Source organism: Podarcis vaucheri (assembly GCF_965113315.1).
Source record: "Podarcis vaucheri genome assembly, chromosome: Z".
NCBI lineage: Eukaryota > Metazoa > Chordata > Lepidosauria > Squamata > Lacertidae > Podarcis > Podarcis vaucheri.
Window position 1 is genome coordinate 28,471,551 of NC_138758.1, and position 18,703 is coordinate 28,490,253.

At 44.4% G+C, this 18,703-nt stretch overlaps 1 protein-coding gene across 5 annotated transcripts in view; it reads left to right on the forward strand.

Moving 5' to 3' along the window:
• Positions 1-18,703, forward strand: part of ARHGEF9 (Cdc42 guanine nucleotide exchange factor 9) — a 294,596-nt gene that overhangs the window by 127,352 nt on the left and 148,541 nt on the right. Inside the window, exon 1 of one of the 5 annotated variants that reach the window (XM_082208214.1) lies at positions 10,621-10,969. The exons of 3 other annotated variants lie outside the window; for them this stretch is intronic. In XM_082208214.1, the coding sequence (XP_082064340.1) occupies positions 10,940-10,969 (30 nt within the window). In that variant the 5' untranslated portion in view covers positions 10,621-10,939. Of the gene's footprint in view, positions 1-10,620; positions 10,970-18,703 lie in introns of those variants that run through there. One more of the 5 variants, XM_082208213.1, reaches the window with a different exon arrangement.

Genomic DNA, 18,703 nt, shown 5'->3' on the forward strand with positions numbered 1-18,703 from the left:
TTTATTTAAGGAGAAGTGAAACTGCTTGACAATTTTGTTCCAACCCAGACTGCCCCCAACCTTTCATTTTACAGCAGCCCTTATAAACCTGGTATCCTCCAGATGTTTTTGACCACAACTTCCATTGGCCCCAGACAGCACAGCATTCAGAACCTCTCAAAACATATTGAGGGCACCAGGCTGGTAAAGACTGTTCCTCACTCACTTTATGTAACTTCAAAATGAAATCAGTTCATTAATTTGCAGCAAAGGAGAGTCAAATTCTTTCACTTAGCTTTCTGCAGCAATATTATTGTTACTTATTACTAGGGATTGATTGATCTGTCAATTACGGTTCCCTCACTTTCTTATTTTTCTAACAGTAAATTCAGTTAGTCACATTTCTGCAACAATTTGCATAAAAAAACCGCATGAAAATTCATCAACATTTCACTGTGAATTTCTGCTAATAACACATTTATATATAATTTTTACTTAAGTAAAAAAATTTGCTAGGAAATTTCTGAAATATAGTGCATCTTGTACGTTGTTTTCATTGGTGCAGGACGTGGGGGGAGGGGGAGAATTCCTTGATGCCAAGATCCAACTTTGGGGGAAGAACTCTTTGCTGAGAGAACCTCAGTAGAAATATGCAGGAAAGTAAAGCATGGAAATATAGGCTGTTAGACATTTAAAATATGGCTTTGTGAGAATTACCCCAGCACAGGAAAATACCACGCATTTTGCAAGTTAAAAAATGTTTTACTTGCAAACTGTTCAGAAGTCTGGTTCATGTGCTTTTTCATACAGTATGTAGAAAAAGCTGCCTAGGTAGTAAAGCATGGTTTAGTTACAGTGGTCAAAGTTTGTAAATTATTGTTATAGGAACTTGAAAGTGGCTTGTGAAAGCCATGTGGTCTGAGCTTGGAGCAACCAGAATACAATTCTCAGAGGGGTTCAACAATCATTCCCTCTTCACAGGGAGATCTGTGAGTTGTAGTTCTGTGAGGGTAACAGGGATTATTTGGGGGAAGCCATGACTGTTTAAAGTGGTATCATAGTGTTTTAAAGGTATGGTGTGGATATGGTCCTGCTACTGAATACAGTGGTACCTCGGGTTCTGGAGGCCCGTTCTTAACCTGAAACTGTTCTTAACCTGAGGTACCACTTTAGCTAATGGGGCCTCCCGCTGCTGCCGCACCGCCGGAGCACGATTTCTGTTCTCTTCCCGAAGCAAAGTTCTTAACCCGAGGTACTATTTCTGGGTTAGCGGAGTCTGTAATCTGAAGTGTATGTAACCTGAAGCGTATGTAACCTGAGGTACCACTGTAGGTGATTTTTATGTCAGTAGAAAGAACCAGCTTGTTACATCCTCATATGCTTCAAGGAAAGGCCCACATATTTTGCTTGCCTTTGATGGCAGACCTCAAAACTATCATTGCCAGGGCTCTGAACATGACAGTCCTGTCTGAAGAGCTGCCCATTTTAAAAACAAAGAACCGTAAGAAAGGAAAGCAAGCAGGGGCCTTGAAGTTACCCACCCACAGTTAGTAACACCTGGACAGCAAACTGAGCAGGTGTGCAGGTTACTTGGCCAAAGTTGTTCCAGTATGGTGATGCATATAATATGCATATTTTATGAAAATCCATGTTATTATTTGTTATGATGCATATAACTGGCCATCCTGTTTCAAAGGATTCTGAGTTCTGGGGCCCCTCCAGACAGGTGGTCTATTGTGTGTGTCTTCTGCAATGTGTTATTAGCACAATAATAGTGCATTCGTGGTGGATTTATTCATTCTGCAATGCTTCCCCAATGCTACCACATCATTGTTATCTGAAGAGGGCATAGTGAAACAAAAGCAGCACTACACACCCACCCTGAACATTTGTGAAATTAGAAGTTAGAGAATTTCAGCAGCAAGTTACAGGTTATGCACTGATTGGAAGTGAAATGGTATTTCCTCCCCCAAGCAATTTGCAGCAGCAAATATTATTGAAAGTGTATCAGGTATAACCAGTGCTTTTTTCTAATTAAAATGTTTAGGGGTACTCTCATTTTGACTCAAGAAAATCACCATTTTATAGTTCAAATTGGGAAAAATAAATATAGTAAATGGACAAAAGTACAAAGATTCACAAATGTTTAGGGGTATGTGTACCCCTGTGTACCTCCAGAAAAAAGCACTGGGTATAACTGTGCCTTTACCACCATGAGGGGAACTGATAATAATAATAATTTATTATTTATACCCCACTCATCTGGCTGGGTTTCCCCAGCCACTCTGGGCGGCTTCCAAAAGAATATTAAAATACTGTGATACATCAAACATTAAAAGCTTCCCTAAATAGGGCTGCCTTCAGATGTCTTCTAAAAGTCTGGTAGTTGTTGTTCTCTTTGACATCTGGTGGGAGGGCGTTCCACAGGGAGGGTGCCACTACTGAGAAGGCCCTCTGCCTGGTTCCCTGTAACTTGGCTTCTCGCAGTGAGGGAACTGTCAGAAGGCCCTCAGAGCTGGACCTCAGTGTCCAGGCAGAACGATGGAGGTAGAGACGCTCCTTCAGGTATACTGAACCAAGGCCGTTTAGGGCTTTAAAGGTCAGCACAACACTTTGAATTGTGCTCAGAAATGTACTGGGAGCCAATGTAGGTCTTTCAAGACTGGTGTTATATGGTCTCGGCGGCTGCTCCCAGTAACCAGTCTGGCTGCTGCTTTCTGGATTAGTTGTAGTTTCCGGGTCACCTTCAAAGGTAGCCCCACGTAGAGTGCATTGCAGTAGTCCAAGCGGGAGATAACCAGAGCATGCACCACTCTGGCGAGGCAGTCCGCAGGCAGATAGGGTCTCAGCCTGCGTACAGATGGAGCTGGGACACAACTGTCCTGGACACGGATTTGACCTGTGCCTCCATGGACAGCTGTGAGTCCAAAATGACTCCCAGGCTGCGCACGTGGTCCTTCAGGGGCACAGTTACCCCATTCAGGACCAGGGAATCCTCCACACCTGCCCGCCTCCTGTCCCCCAAAAACTACTTCTGTCTTGTCAGGATTCAATCTCAATCTGTTAGCCGTCATCCATCCTCCAACTGCCTGATAACTGTTAAAGATGCCACATAACACTAGTTCTCTGTTTTGCAAGTAATCAATCTTTTAGTGTGGCAGAACCCACATTTTGGAACTCCCTGGCAATTGATACAAAGTATGCATCTTCACTGTACTCTTTTTGGCACCTGCTAAAAGCACCTTCATTTAGACAATCCTATCTGGACACGCAAAGCATTGAGATGGGCGCACAAACCCCAGAGTCTGTCAAGACTGGCCCGTTCGGGCAGGGGTACCTTTACCTTTACCTTTAAGAGGGACGCGGGTGGCGCTGTGGGCTAAAGCCTCAGCGCCTAGGGCTTGCCGATCGAAAGGTCGGCGGTTCGAATCCCCGCGGCGGGGTGCGCTCCCGCTGCTCGGTCCCAGCGCCTGCCCACCTAGCAGTTCGAAAGCACCCCCGGGGGCAAGTAGATAAATAGGTACCGCTTACCAGCGGGAAGGTAAACGGCGTTCCGTGTGCGGCTCTGGCTCGCCAGAGCAGCATTGTCACGCTGGCCACGTGACCCGGAAGTGTCTTCGGACAGCGCTGGCCCCCGGCCAATAGATGTGAGATGGGCGCACAAACCCCAGAGTCTGTCAAGACTGGCCCGTTCGGGCAGGGGTACCTTTACCTTTACCTTTAAAAGCACCTTCATTTAGACAATCCTATCTGGACACGCAAAGCATTGACTTGTGTTTTAATCTGGTTTTTGGCTTATTGTTGATTTTAATTATTTTTTAATGTTTGAGGTAGTTTTTAAAAAATTGTTTTATTCTTTTTGTAAACTGCTTCAAGGTTTTTTTCTTACAATCAAGCAGTATGTATTTTTTAATAATAATAATAATAATAATAATAATAATAATAATAATAATAGTTTGGGGTTGGGAGAATAGGCTGTATGCCCCAACCCCTTCTAATTCCTGGATCCAGAAGGATTAAAATCAAACAAATTCAAATGATTGAAAGAGCCAGACAAAATTCTTGGTAATGGCCCTCTATGTATGGACCATTAAGGTAACAAAGGAAGTTTCTCTGTACCAGAAAGCATATGGGTGGGGCTCCCTGCCTCAACTCACCTGTATTTAGAAAGACAAAGGTTGAGAGTTATGTGATGTAGAAGCTAGAAGCTGGCAGGCTGCAGGCTGGGCAGCTGGGAGGCAGAACTATGCCTGATTTCTGCTGGATTCCAGGGCTGAAAGAAGCAAGAGCCTCTTGGAGTGTTAATGCTGTGAGCCTCTCCAATGTAGACTCAGGTTGTATATATGTGTAAATAAGCCATATATCATAAAGGCGCCACAGTCTCCACTGCCTCTTATTCCAAGGAAACACAAACCTTGGGTAAATGCCTGGAACCCCTGGAGTCTTGCATTGCTCAGAGACTAGGTTTGTGTGCAACAATATAAATAGATAAAATCAGAAATGTGTAACAAAAATGAGGATTTATGGAGGGGCCCTCACTTGTAAAGGAAGAGGTGCTAGCCTCCATGAATCAGGAGGCAAAAAAATAAATAGTTGTTTTTTTCTTGAGAACTGAAGGTGGTATGTTAGTTGCTGGCATCATTTCCCCAGAATAGAAAGTGGTCCTGCCAGTAAATGCAGCTTTGCCCAATTTCGCATCTTCTTGTCAAAAACACTTTCCCAGACCGGCATGTTGCTGCTGCTGTGAACTGGGGCATGTTCTTCTTTATGCTGTGAGTCTAATTTGACCGCTGGTTATTAACTCTCACTTGCAAAATAAGAGGGCCTTGGCAACCAACTGCGTTCCCTGGCAACAGGACCCCAAAGTTTAATTAAAGTAGGCTTGGGAGTTGAAAATGCTGGTGTCGGAGTGTGTGTGTGTGTGTGTTTTGGGGGAGGGGGAAGGAGGAGAGTGAAGAATATTAGCAAATAAAATGGGCCTTAGGAGAGCTGGTGAGGCAGAGGGCAAAGTATAATGCCTGAATAAATAAAGCTCCTTGAAGGTAGAATGGACAGTGCTTGGGCTGCAGTCACAACGTGACTCAAGGGTGTTGTGGTCCGCCAAAGCTTATTTACTCAGATGTTAAGCCACACTGAGGTCAATGGGAAGCATGCACAGAACTGTGTGAAGCTTGGGAACACCAAGGGCTGAGCTTAGTATTGCTTTTAGTGACTTCTCTGGAAGGAACAAAGGGAAAGGAAGATTAACACTTCCTCCCCACCCCAAATTGAAGCTGAATGTAGGAATATATTGATTTAAATATTTGGCACTACTACAAAGTGATGTTTTCTTTTGTCTTATACTTTTGGTAAACTGACAAAGGTCTCATCTCCATCCACTTCACAGGGCACAGACTTTTTAATATGCAGATTGTTGCTGTTGTTAGGAGTTTGGGTGGTCAGTCTGGATGATATCCTGGCACCCCTTCCAAATCTGCAATCCTGCATCTGTGAGAGCAGAATGTATAATAGGAAATAATAGTAGTAGTAGTAGTAGTAATAAATAATAATAATAATAATAATAATAATAATAATAATAATAATAATAATAATAAAAATTATACCCCGCTCATCTGGCTGGGAAGCCTGCCAAACCAGACAAACCAGTTCCTTTGTAATGCCTTTGGTTGGCAAGTTAAGTACCATCATTTAGCATTTCCAAATAAAGCCATAGAGACCTTTCCCAGGTGGAGAATGATAGGCCAAGGGGAGCTTGGTATGTGAGAGTTGTATGCAAGAGTTTTTGGGCTGAGGCTGGAAGCTGGAAGCAGAAGCATATTTTCCCCTGAGCAAGAGCCAAGCTGACTTTGGGGTTCCACTGGGAACCTAATGGGGAAGCAAGATCTGTTCACCATCCCATGATCCCTCCTTATATTCTGGGTCAAAAATCCAGACTCCTGGACAGCTGACTATTTCTCCCATAGCCACTCCTCATAGTGTCATTGAGAGTCAGCCTGCCCTGCAGCATCTCCCAGCTTCTGCCAATGTGCCCCTGATTTACACATCAGGATGGATGCCTTTCTGTTTCCCTGAAGGACCTTCATAGCCCCTGTTAGCATTCAAGCAGCCCATACCATCTGCCACCACACTCCAGCACATTACAAAGGATTCTTGGTTGTGTTTGAAGGTGCCAACTCAGTTCATCTATTATGGTGGCAGGGCATGATTTATGCATGAGCTGAGGATATATTATAAGACACACCCAGCATTGCTTTCTGGCTTTACATAAGATGGGTAGGTTAATAATGATGGGCAACCTGTCTCTCAATAATGTTTGTCCGCCACAACCAATCTTCTCATTCAGGGTATCCAACAAAGCACAGCTTGAAATCTATTGGTACAGGCATGTGTGATCCTCAAAGTGTTTCCACTCCTTTCAAAGTCAGTTTTGCATTGGCAAAGGGATTTGATGGTCAGTCTGCAACTCTGGTTCCAGCCTTTACATCTCTATCCAAGCTTCCACACTCCTGGCATTCTTGTTCCTTTTCTGAAATGGGGCTTTAAAAAATAATAAATCTGGTAAACAATAAATGAGCATCAATATTTAAATTAGAAATAATTATAATAAATGCCAGCAGGTATAGTCTGTGGATACGAAAGCAATCCATGCTGAGGAACCGGCAGTGAGACAGGACTCCTGGGTCTTTTTCTTGTTTACTGTGGTTTTCTCTGTCCCATTTGTGCAGAAAATGAAGGCAACAGTGACATGGTTAGTACATAGTCTAACCATGGCTTAATGTTAACAAGCAAACATGCATGTTCACGGAGCAGAAATTGTGGCTGCTGTGCTTCCCTCCCATTCACACTGCTTCTGCAAGACCCAGAGGTAAGCCATGGTTTGACTGAGCATAATGTCTGAATCTTGGCACATGGTTTGTCTTGTTCCTGACATGCCATGAGCTGTACGTAAGGTTTGCTCTTGGTTTACTGCTCATGGTTTGTCTGGGGGAGACAAACCATAAACCTAGGGTCAGACACAATACTAAGGCAACTAAGCCAAACCATGACTTTGCCCCAGGTCGCACAGGAACAGCAGGATCAAAGGAGCAGCAGAGCCCCCATCAGGGCTGGCCAAAGATATTTTGGCACCTGAGGCTGACTCCAAAATGGTGTCCCCTTCCCCACAAGCGATGAAGGAGCTAGGGACGATCTACAACAGGAACAAGTGGGGAAGAAAGATCTACAACAGGATTTGCTGTTCCAGTGGATTCTGCTGCCTGAGCTGGTCATCTCACCTTTCCTCATGCGTGGGCCGATCGTGGCCCCCCATGAACTCCTTTCCATTTGCTCATTTGTGCTAAGCTTTAGTTTGTTAGCATTATGGGACATCGACTATTGCTGCTGTTCTTTTTCATTTTTAAAACATTGTGCAAGGTCAGAGGAGACAATCAAAGCATGCAATTCAATTCTAGTGTGTTGTTGTTACTTTCACCATCAACATCTATTTATCATGCATTATAAGCCTGAAATTTATCAAGTGCTGTAAACAATTTAAAAACAGTTCCTGTTACAATCTAAAAGACACTACATGAAAGATATAACCTGCTTGTGCACTAAGATCTTAGGAGGTGGCCCTGCTTGTGATCCTACCCCAGGTGAAGTTCACTCTTCTTCTGGTAATGATCATGTACATGATCATGTACAAGTCCTGGAAGTCTGTGAATGAGGGGAAACCCTTGGCCACCTTATTTGCTTAAAAAGATAAATGTACCTCCACAGCAATGTCTGCTGCAAGATCAAAGCAGGGAAGGAAATGGCTCAGCAGAGAGGTAGACATATTCTTTGCAGATATGTAAAAAGTGTACTTGCATTTTGCAGTTGTGTGCATGAAATTAATGGGATGCAATTGCATTTTGAAGTTGGAGGTTTTAAATCCCTCTGAGATAAGACTTGTATCTCACCTGTACATTGATGATATTTGCATTCTTCTGGGATTACCAAGTTATTTTGCCTTTTGCACAATGAGGACAGATAAAAGATGCCAGAGAGTTTTCTTTACCAATTTATTACAAAGTTATTGAATAAAATGGAAAGTGACTCTTGAACAGAATGTCTGAGAATTTAATATATGCCTCCGTCTCCATGGGAAACAGCTCTGTGTGTGTGCGCATACCAAGAGTGTGTCAAGCGATTTTGTGCAGGACTGGCCACTTTTGGAGCAGGTCCTGCCCACTACAACTTTCCATCAGGGCAATGTGATCCTCAGCTCAGAAATGTTCCCTACATTTGCATTAGTGCACTCGAATTCTATGATATCAGTACATCTTTGTATGAACATTTAGCTAACATTTACAAAGCTTTTTACAAACCTATCAGATATTTGCTTCTTTTCATTTTTTTATATTTGCAGAATTTTTATTGCAATAAACTGCCCATTTGTGTGAGTTAGCCCGCTGACAATTCTCTTTGTACAATAATTTTTGTTTTTGTTTTTACTTAATGCCATACAGTGGTGCCTCGCAAGACGAAATTAATTCGTTCCGCAAGTTTTGCCGTCTAGCAAATTTTTCGTCTTGCGAAGCACGGTTTTAACGGTTTAACAAAGTCGCGAGACGTTTTCGTCTTGCGAAGCAAGCCCATAGGGGAATTCGTCTTGCGAGGCAAATCGAAAACGGAAAAACCTTTCGTCTAGCGGGTTTTTTGTCTTGCGAGGCATTCGTCTTGCGAGGTACCACTGTACTTTTAATCGGAAGGGAAGCAGGTGGAGGGTTAAAACCGCTGCTTTTAAAAAATGTGTTTTTGAATCCTACAGCAGTATAATTTAATTAAAAGCTATATAAATATAATATCTAGCCATTTAGACCTGCTGGCAATTAGCGTTAGATCAGGCTTCCTCAACCCAACTCTGATCATTGCTGATTCTTGTCCATGATGGCAGGGGCTGCTGGGATTTGTAGTCCAACAACTTCTGAAGGGCTAGGGCAGGTTGGGGAAGCTTGCCATACATACATACATAATTTTAATTTTATACTGCCTTTCCACAGTTTAAACCATGCTCAACATAATTACATGTAGTCATAAACAATAAATAAAACATCAAAAATACACAACCAAATTGAACAATTTCCTCATAAATCATAAGATAAAAAATAAACATGCAAAAAAAATAATAATCTATGTCAATAACAGCAACAGCACACATCTTCAACAAAACCCCTTAAGCAATACCCCCGCTCAAGAGTCCACTCAGCAGCCTCAGCTTTTGTAATTGGAGTCAGTCTGGGCCCTGCCTTCCCAAGCCTGGGGGGAAAAGGCCGGAGGTAGGTCTTCCAAGATGGTCTCTCCCATAGACAATGAAAGCTGGATGGTTTAGTATTTGGTTTATTCCTATGTCCCTACTTCATGTGGTAGACTTCATTCATTCAGCTAGATTTAAGCAACGGGTGGATGGTGTGGGTGGCAGAATGGTGTTGTTGTGGAATACAAAGAACATCAGAAGAGCCCTGCTGGATCAGGCCAATGGCCTATCTTGTCCAGCATCTTGTTGTCATATTGATCAACGAGGCACCTGTGGGGAACCTGCAAACAGCAGAGGTGGATTTAGGGGAGTGCAACTGGTTCAGTCACACTGGGCATAAAGTCTCAGTGTGCCTGCAGGGGGCAATGCAACAATGAGGTACAATGGAAGGCAAGAGGTGGGACGGCATGTCAAATTTTGGTATTGCACAGGGTGCTGCTGAAAATTGAGACTCCAAGGTCTGCCACTGCAAGAAGGGCCTGCAGACAAGAGCAGGACTTTCCCCTTCTGTGGTTTCCAGCAGCTAATATTCAGAAGCACTAGTGTCTCTGACCATGCAGGCAGAGCATAGCTGTAATTGCTTGTAGCCATTGAGAACCTTATCCTCCATGAAAATGTCTAATCCTCTTTTAAAATCATTCAAGTCGGTGGCTATCAAGGCCTCCTGTGGGAGTGAGTTCCATAGTTCAACTATGTGCTGCATGGAGAAGTCCTTCCTTTTATCTGTCCTGAATCTTCCAACATTCATTAGACGTCCATAAGTTCTAGAGTTATGAGAGAGATTTATTATCTTGCTCTTGCTCACCTCTCTTTCTGTCCATATAGTGATCTTGCATAAATGTTATGGGGAGGAGGGAATTCCTGCCTTAAAATCCAGGCACATTAAAAAAAAAGGGGGGGAGATTTATAGAAAGGGACAGGTTGGAGGGTATTAGTGGATGGTGAGGCACTTCCTCCACTGTAGGTAGAGAATCCCTGGTAAATGGGAAGGGTGGGAGGCGGAAAGAAAGGTGGGGGTGCCACAAGGCATTAAGAGCCAGTTCTTGCCATTCCACAAATGTCAGCAGAAAGCTTAACAGTGAACTGTGTGCACACAAGCAGATCTGCTGACTCTGCACACCAGGGAGATCCCCTAGCAGAAAGGCTGTGGGGTGTGGGGTGGATGGGCAGAGAGCCCTGGAGCAGCAAAGCCAAGGGGAGGGGGCATAGACAAAGAGAGAGCATTACAAACCCCACTTGGGTCTCTGCTGTCCCCCACACCCTCACCCCTCTTTTCTGCGCGCACGGTGAGGGGGGGCGGGACGTCAACACTGTTCCCTCTTCCTTCCTCCCTTGAGCATACCCAGTTTCCCAAGCACAGGTAGTGGTTGGGGGAAAGAACCCAAAGAAAGAGTTGGAAAAGGAGGGGAGGAGAGAGAGAGAGGAGAGAGGGGAATCCTGCTCCTTCCTCAAATGAAGCCATAACTTCCAAGGTAGCAAAGAGGCGGCTGATCTCTGCTCCTTCCTGAGTTGCTGGGCTGGAAAAGACTGGGCAAGAGACGAGGAGGAGGGGGGGTCTTTCTTTCTTTCTTTCTTTCTTTCTTTCTTTCTTTCTTTCTTTCTTTCTTTCTTTCCAGACATCGTCAGGCAGGCTTCTCCCCTCCTCCCCCTTTAATAACCAAGAGGACGACATCCAAAGAGAAGATGCAGTGGCTCAGGAATGGACCTGCCATGGTGAGTTCAGGTAGCTCTCTGCCTCCCACCCCTACCGCCCCCACCCTGCTCTTTCTGCCTGCAGTAGTTGGGTGTCCCCGTTTTCATCCCCCTCGCTTAGGAGTCTCTCTTTGCTTTGGGGATAGCTTCGATAGGTTCGTGGCCATTTTATGGATCCTCTCCTCCAAGACAACGAAGCGGAGGTGGAGGAGGAAGGGGGGGGCACTAACGGAATTTGGTTTTCTGCAAGGAGGTGGAGGGGAGGAAGGTTGGGTTTCAGGAAGGATGCTTGTGTGTGGAGAGGGGATCCCCTTTCCCGGGTGCAGAGAGTTGCCGTGAGGTCTCTGCCCAAGGGAAAGAAGGCGGGGGGATGGACTTTTTGTGAGCGGCGGCGCGGGGGGGGGGCATTATTGTTAAAAGGATTGTGCGCAAGTGAAAGCTTTGCGATCTGTAGCAGCTTAATGGAGATGTTCTTTTGGAATAGGAGCGTTTCTTAAGGTTTGTCTTCCAGCTTTGTGCTGGCAGAGGAATGTATTGAGGGGTTATAGAACGACAAGGCAGCTTAAAAATAGAAGCTGCCGCCGCTTCTTCTTTGTTTCCATTCCGGTGCAATTTGGTGGCGAATGACTTGGGCAAAGGGAGGAGGGGATCTTTCACTCACCCAGCTGTGAGGTCCTTCAGATTCTTAGAATGCACAGCTCCACAACGCGAGGATTTGCAAAGCAATCCTGTGCTCCCTTCTTTGAAAGGAGCAACCCTGAACCTTATAATTAAGCATTTGCTGAGGGATGTACGTACCACATAATGCCAGGCATCCTTATTCGGAAGTAAGTCCCCTTATGCTTTACTCCTGGGTTAAGTGACTGCATAGGATTTCGGCATTTTGGTGCCATCCTATGCACATCTACTCAGAAGTAAGTCCCATTGAGTTCACCCCCAGATAAGTATTATAGGGCTCCACAAGCTTTTGTCCTTTCTTTTTATCCCCACAAAATGACCTGAGACTGAGGTGGGCATCATTTAGTGTTCAAATGAATCAGAATGCATATGTGAACCCAAGGAAGCATTTGCTTCAACAACAACAATATCCCTCCTGCTTCTGTGTGCATGTTTGCAGCCTTCCATTTCTCAAAAGTGGCCCGACACAAGCGACATGCAAAGACTGGGCTGGATCCTTTTGTCTGCCATGTGCCTCAGTCAGCTCTTGTGGATTGTGGTCCACACCACACCTCTCTTTTCCCACAACCTTGATATATTGATATTGTTCTGTTGGGGTGACAGTGAGGCAGGAAGGTTTCCACTACCTGGTTCAGATAAGCCTCACCTGGACCCTGAAGTTTAATGGCAATAGATATCCTTCTTTGGAGCATCCAAAACTACGTTATATAGATCATTCTATGTGATCATCTGGCACATGATTTCCCAATCTTGGGTCTCCAGCTGTTTGGTGAGTACAGTTTGCATCATCCCTGACCACTGGTCCTATTAGGCAGGGGTGATGGGAGTTGCAGTCCAAAAACAGCTGGAGACCCAAGTTTGGGAAACCCTGATCTAGCACAATTGCTGTCTACTCTGACCAACCTGCAGTGGTTCTCCAGGGCTTTGGGCAGGGTCTTCCCCGTTACCTACTACCTGATATGACTGTATAGAATTATAGAATTGTACAGTTGGAAGGGGGCGTAAAGGTCATAAAGTCTAACCCTCTGCCACGCAGGAATGTTTTGCCCAATATGAGGCTCGAACCCATGACCCTGAGACCTTGATGCTCTACTGACTGAGCCGCAAACTAGATGCTGGGGTCTGAAACTGTGACCTTCTGCCTGTGAGCATGTTTATTTATTTTATTGCATTTATACCCCACCCTTTTCTCCAAGGAGCTCAAGGTGGCACAAGTTCTCCACCTCCTCATCTGACCCCACAACAACCCTGTGAGGTAGGTTAGGCTGAGAGGCCATGAGTGGTTCCCAAGGTCACCTAGTGAGCCTCATGGCTGAGTAGGGATTTGAAGCCTGGTCTCTCCCAGGTCTTAGTCCAACACTCTAACCTCAATGCCACCACTGCCTCCCTTGTGCACAAACACTAGGCTATACTTTGCTTCAGCTGTGCCCCCTTCCTTTGAGGCCACCCATCTCCTTGAATAGCTTGATGCAAATAGCGCTAGATAAATCTGCAATCTGAATCATGATCCTTCAGATGCATCTGGTGGCGGTGAGTGAGGGTTGCTTAACTTCCACAGTGTTCATCTCCTGCGCCCACTCTTATCCTCCCACACAATCTACCTCCTGCTTCCCCTGCCCCCCTCCCCAATGCACAGAATGTAATATTCAAGCAAAGTCCCTTGCTTGTTCCCACGCTGTGCCAGAGCTACTCAAGCTGTGCCATGCTGATTTGCCTAGTAACATTTTCGGAAGAAAAATAGTTATGGGGGAATAAAGCTATTTTGTCTTCCCTGTGGTGTGGGGAGAGGTGAGGGCAGTTGTAATTGGAAATAATGAGAGACATTCCCTACTGTTTGATGTTTTCAAAAGAGGCCTTGAAGGTATAACTGATAATTCTCTTTTCCTATATCTAAAAATAGGCTGACAGCTTAAACACCCTGATTTGTGTAAGTGTATATCTGATTCTCAAACATGTTCTGTTGGGCCAGTGCATCCTACTAATCTTTAGAAAATAGAGAAAATTTCCCTTCTTTCCTTTCATCTAGTGGTTTTGCCTTAGTGGAAGCAGTTCCCCTTGCACAAAACAGGGAACAAGATTTTTGCCTTCCCCCCTTGCCTGCAGCACCCAGCACCCCAGAAATCCTGCTCTTGAAACACTTTTTGGAATAGCATGGGATACTGAGGTCCAGCTCTGAGGGCCTTCTGGCGGTTCCCTCACTGCGAGAAGCAAAGCTAGAGGGAACCAGGCAGAGGACCTTCGCGGCAGTGGCCCCCACCCTGTGGAACGCCCTCCCATCAGATGTCAAAGAGATAAACAACTACCTGACATTTAGAAGACATCTGAAGGCAGCCCTGTTCAGGGATGTGTTTAATGTGTGACATTTAATGTAATTTTAATCTTTGTTGGAAGCTGCCCAGAGTGGCTGGGGAAACCCAGCCAGATGGTCGGGGTACAATTATTATTATTATTATTATTATTATTATTATTATTATTATTATTATTATGTGAAAGGGTGCAGTTGCTGAGCGGTTTTGGTGCCAGAGTGGAATCACAAACACTAGGCTATGCTTTCCACTTGTATAAAGCCACTGTTGGATGCAACTCCTTTCTTAAATGTGCCCATTGCAAAGGCAGCAAGTAAATCAGTTTTGTAAATTGGTTAAGTTGGGGGTGAAGAATCTGTGATATGTTGTTTGACTCCAACTCTCAACGGCCTCAGCCAGTATGCCCAATGATCAGGGAGAGGGCTGGCCCAAAACATTTTGGTACCTGAGGCAAACCACAGAACAGCACCTCCTCTCCCACCAGTGAAGAAGAAGGTGTGAATGAAGATTTACACTGGGAACAAGGGGGGTGGGTGGAGATCTAAATTAGGAACAAGGAGGGAATAAAGATCTATGTTGGGAACAAGGGGGGGGGAGTCAAATAAACCTTACCCAATGGTTGAAGTGGGAATTAAACGCCATTGCAAGGGGGAGGGGCACTCTGAATCACCCTGGGCAGGTGCAGACCCCAGGAGACCCTAGAGGGCAGCCCCTGGGGTGGGAGGAGACCAGTAGCACCTCCTATTCGCCAAGAGGCCACTGTAGAGGCAGCTTTGGGAGGGCTGCTGAGCATAGGAGTCAATTCCTATGGGCTGAGGGAGCTTTGGCCTCCCCAATAAAATATTTGAAGGGGCTGCCCCCCCAAAGTTGATGGGCATTGCTATTCAAATGGTGTGCATGTGCCCTATCATATGATTGATTATGAGGGGCAGGGCTCACCTGCCCCTACCAATTCAAGTTGGCACCCCTGTTGCTGAGGCAGCGGCAGATCTGGCCTCCGAGGAATGTGTTGCTGTCACCACAACAGCGGCACTGGGAGTGGGCGGTGCATTTCTTGGAAGCCTGGATCTGTTGTCCTGGTGGATCCTGATGCCTGAGGCAGCTTCTCCACCTAATAATAATAATAATAATAATTATTATTATTATACCCTGCCCATCTGGGCCAACCTTAGTCAGGGATGATGGTAGTTCAGGTCCAGCAGTGTCTGGAGGGTCACGGGCTCCCCATCCCTGAGCTAAGCAGATGGGGCAGCAATGCTACATACTCATATCTGGGATTCAGCCCTATTAAACTGATTGGGATTTTTAATTTTTTTTATATATATAAGCATGTTTAGGGTTCCATGGAAAAACACCCATTTCAGTTTTTAAAAAATACATGATCTACTATATTAAATTAAAATTGCCCCATTCCTGCTTAATCTAGAAACGAACCTAGAAACGAAGATGCTCCTCTTTGCTCTCCACTCCATTAATGTGCCCATCATAGAGAATGTTATTATTAAAAACCAAGAGAGGAATGCATCTATAAAATCTTATAAGCCAGAGCATTGCACAGCAAGGCCAACTTCACTTACTGGAGCAATGGTGGATGTGCCTGTTCAATGCGTTATGCCTTTATTGTGGCATCAAGTTAGCACATTATTGTTTTGTTGCAGAGAAGGTGCTGTTTTGATGTAAACACTGTGATGTAGCTGATGTGCAAATTGGAGTAGCACCTGGGAGGCCAGGGTTCAACTCTCCTCTTAGCTATCAAGCTCCCTGCATGACCACAGGCTAGTCACTGTCTCTCAGCCTAATCAGCTACACAGTATTATGAGAATAAAAGTTCCTTGAGCGTGAGCTTGGTGGAGGAAGGGTGGGATATCATCATCAATAACAACAACAACAACTTCTGCACACATAGAGAGTGTTGTTAGAAATTCCATGTGTTACACACAATGGCAGTATGCCTTGGGTGGAAGATATTGAAGAGTTGAATTTCTTGTTACATTTTCACCACAGTCTTGCATGTCTGTGTGGTGGACTACACTTTTGAATGCATCAGGGCAGACATCGTCTCAGAAGAGGAGGAAGAATTACCCATCTCAGGGGGTGCCTCTAAGTTTGTATGAAAAATTTAATGGAGGGAGCATTTTGAATAAAAACATTTTTAATTACTTAATAACCATGCTCAGTCAGCCAGTTGCAGCTTGTGACTTTTGCAACTGGCAGAGTGGAAGGCAGAGAAGTGGAGCCAGAGCCAATGGAAAGTGCAGGCAACCAATTCTGGTTTGTTCTTCATCCTAGCCCCTGCTGAGTTCTGCAAGGGCAGTACTGAGACTAAGAAGAGAAAGTTAACAAAAGAATGTAAGAAGAGCCCTGCTGGATCAAGCCAATGGCCCACCAAGTCCAACATCCTGTTCTCACAGTGGCCATCCAGATGCCCGTGGGAAAATTGCAAGCAGGTCCTGAGCAAAAGAGCCCTCTTCCTGCTGTGGTTTCCAGCAACTGGTATTCAGTAGCATTACTGCCTCTTACAATGGAGACACAGCATAGCCGTAATGGCTAGTAACCATTGAGAGCTTTGATGGTGATCAAGTGATGTGGCTGAGGTGCAAAACGAGTGTGGTGTAATAGTTACTTCCATAGGCAGATGCACCACACCCTTGGTATAAGTAAGAAGGCAGGAAGGTGGGGCTGTCTGAGAGTAGACTGGGATTGGTGGGGCAGTGCCTCATTCACCCTAATGGATCAGCCTCCACTGCAAACCAACTAAATATCATGGTTGGTTGTAATTCAGCTCAGGAGCAGAATGCTCAGAGAAAATCTTAAGTATCTCCAGCTGAGAGGATTTCGTGTAGGAGGTGATGGAATGAGTCTCCTCTGCATGAGTCCCTGAAAAAATAGTCCTACAGATATTGTTGCTTCTCCAGCTCTGGTCAATCCCAGCTAGCATGGGTGAGGAATGATGAGCTCCAACAACATCTGGAAGGTACCTGTGAAGGAGACAATGCTGAGGTAGATGAACCCATTGTGTGGATCAGTTCAAGATAGCTTCTTCAGTGCAATAAAGAATGAATAAATTCAGTGATTTATTGATGGTATTTGAAGAGAAGGTGCATTACCAAAAAGTGGTAGCAGAGGTCTAGATGACTTAAATAAGTTGCGCTGAAGGCATTAGGGAAGTATAGACACAGATAAGATTAGCAGACAACCTGATCTTGGTAATCATTCATTCCCAACCTATATCTTCCCTGTCTATAAATTGATTTCAGATGGTGGCATGACATTGTTAATTTCTAAGCTATATTCCTTAAACAAGGGAGACTTCTAAAAATAATCCTCATCCAAATTTCTACCTGGATTCTGGAGTTCTGAATTACCTGGTCTCTTTACCCCTCAAAGTGAAACAGATATCTGATACATTAGGAATTCTCCATTGTTTTTATCCATCCACAATAGCTTTTTCCAATCTGATGCTCTGCAAAGGTTGTGGATTACAACTCCCATCAGTTGGCTGTGGTGGCTAGGGTTGATGGGATTTGTAGTCCTAAACATCTGGAGGGCATCAGATTGGGAAAGACTGGTGGAGAGAGACAGTGAGAGGTATAAATAGATATGGGTAATCTATGGTTAACAAAACAGAGGGTTTTTTGTTTGTTTTTTAAAAAATGTATGTGGCAAAATGTTTTGGCTTCTGCTTTCATCAACTGTTCTGATGAAAATGATGCTGTTTTCAAAGTGGTACTTACAGAGCTTTGAAGATTGAATGCTCAGAAGGGCATCATTCACTGAAGCCAAGTGATGCTGCTACTACGCTCCAAGCTGAAGCCGTGCAATGTTATTGTGTCCAGTGTGTACACCTTTCCTAACACTGTTGGATCTGTTGGCATCTCTGGAGGAATTATTTATAAGTCTGACAGGTTGTGGTTTTCAGAACCGAAATGTTTATGAACCGGTTGCTTCACTTTGGGGGTCAAAATTGCAGATTTGTCGTTTCTAAAATGTGTGCATAGCTTGGTTGTAGTTTTACCTCCTTATTAGATATGACAACCCATTTTTTTGCAGGATCTATCCATACTGGTGCTTTTGAAGGTAGCTTCACACAGTTGATACAACATTTGGAACTAGAATCATAGAATCATAGAATCATAGAGTTGGAAGAGACCACAAGGGCCATTGAGTCCAACCCCCTGCCAAGCAGGAAGCACCATCAGAGCACTCCTGACATATGGTTGTCTACAAGGATTAGATTCAGGATTGTCGATTTGGAGGCTAGTAAAATGCTATAAGAAGAGGTCATTCAGAGTTTGCTAGCAAGGGGTAGATTTCCCTGACAAATGAAAAAACAGTGCTTAGAACAATTTATAAGTTACATCAACTCCATTTATCCAATTATCAAGTGTTCATTAAATAGCACCACTGATACACATCCTTTCCCTTGATGTCCTCCTTGCCACTGAGAACAACAAAATAGTAGCTGATTTCTGAAACAAACCCACTAACACCTATGCCGACCTATCCTGGAAATCCTGCCATCCAAAACATATAAAGAAAAACATTGCCTATAGCTTGGCTCTCAAAATGAAACATGTTTGCAACAGGAAAGATAAGTGTCACAGAAGAATCTTCCAGTATATTTCACTGCAACATCCTCAGGGTTTCCATCCTGTCTAGGGAAAACCTATTCCACCAAAATGAGGTGACAACAAAGAAAGAACAGTGTATCCGTTTTGTAGTAGATTTTCACCCAGCAGTTCCTAACTATCACCTGACAACCAGAGAAAGC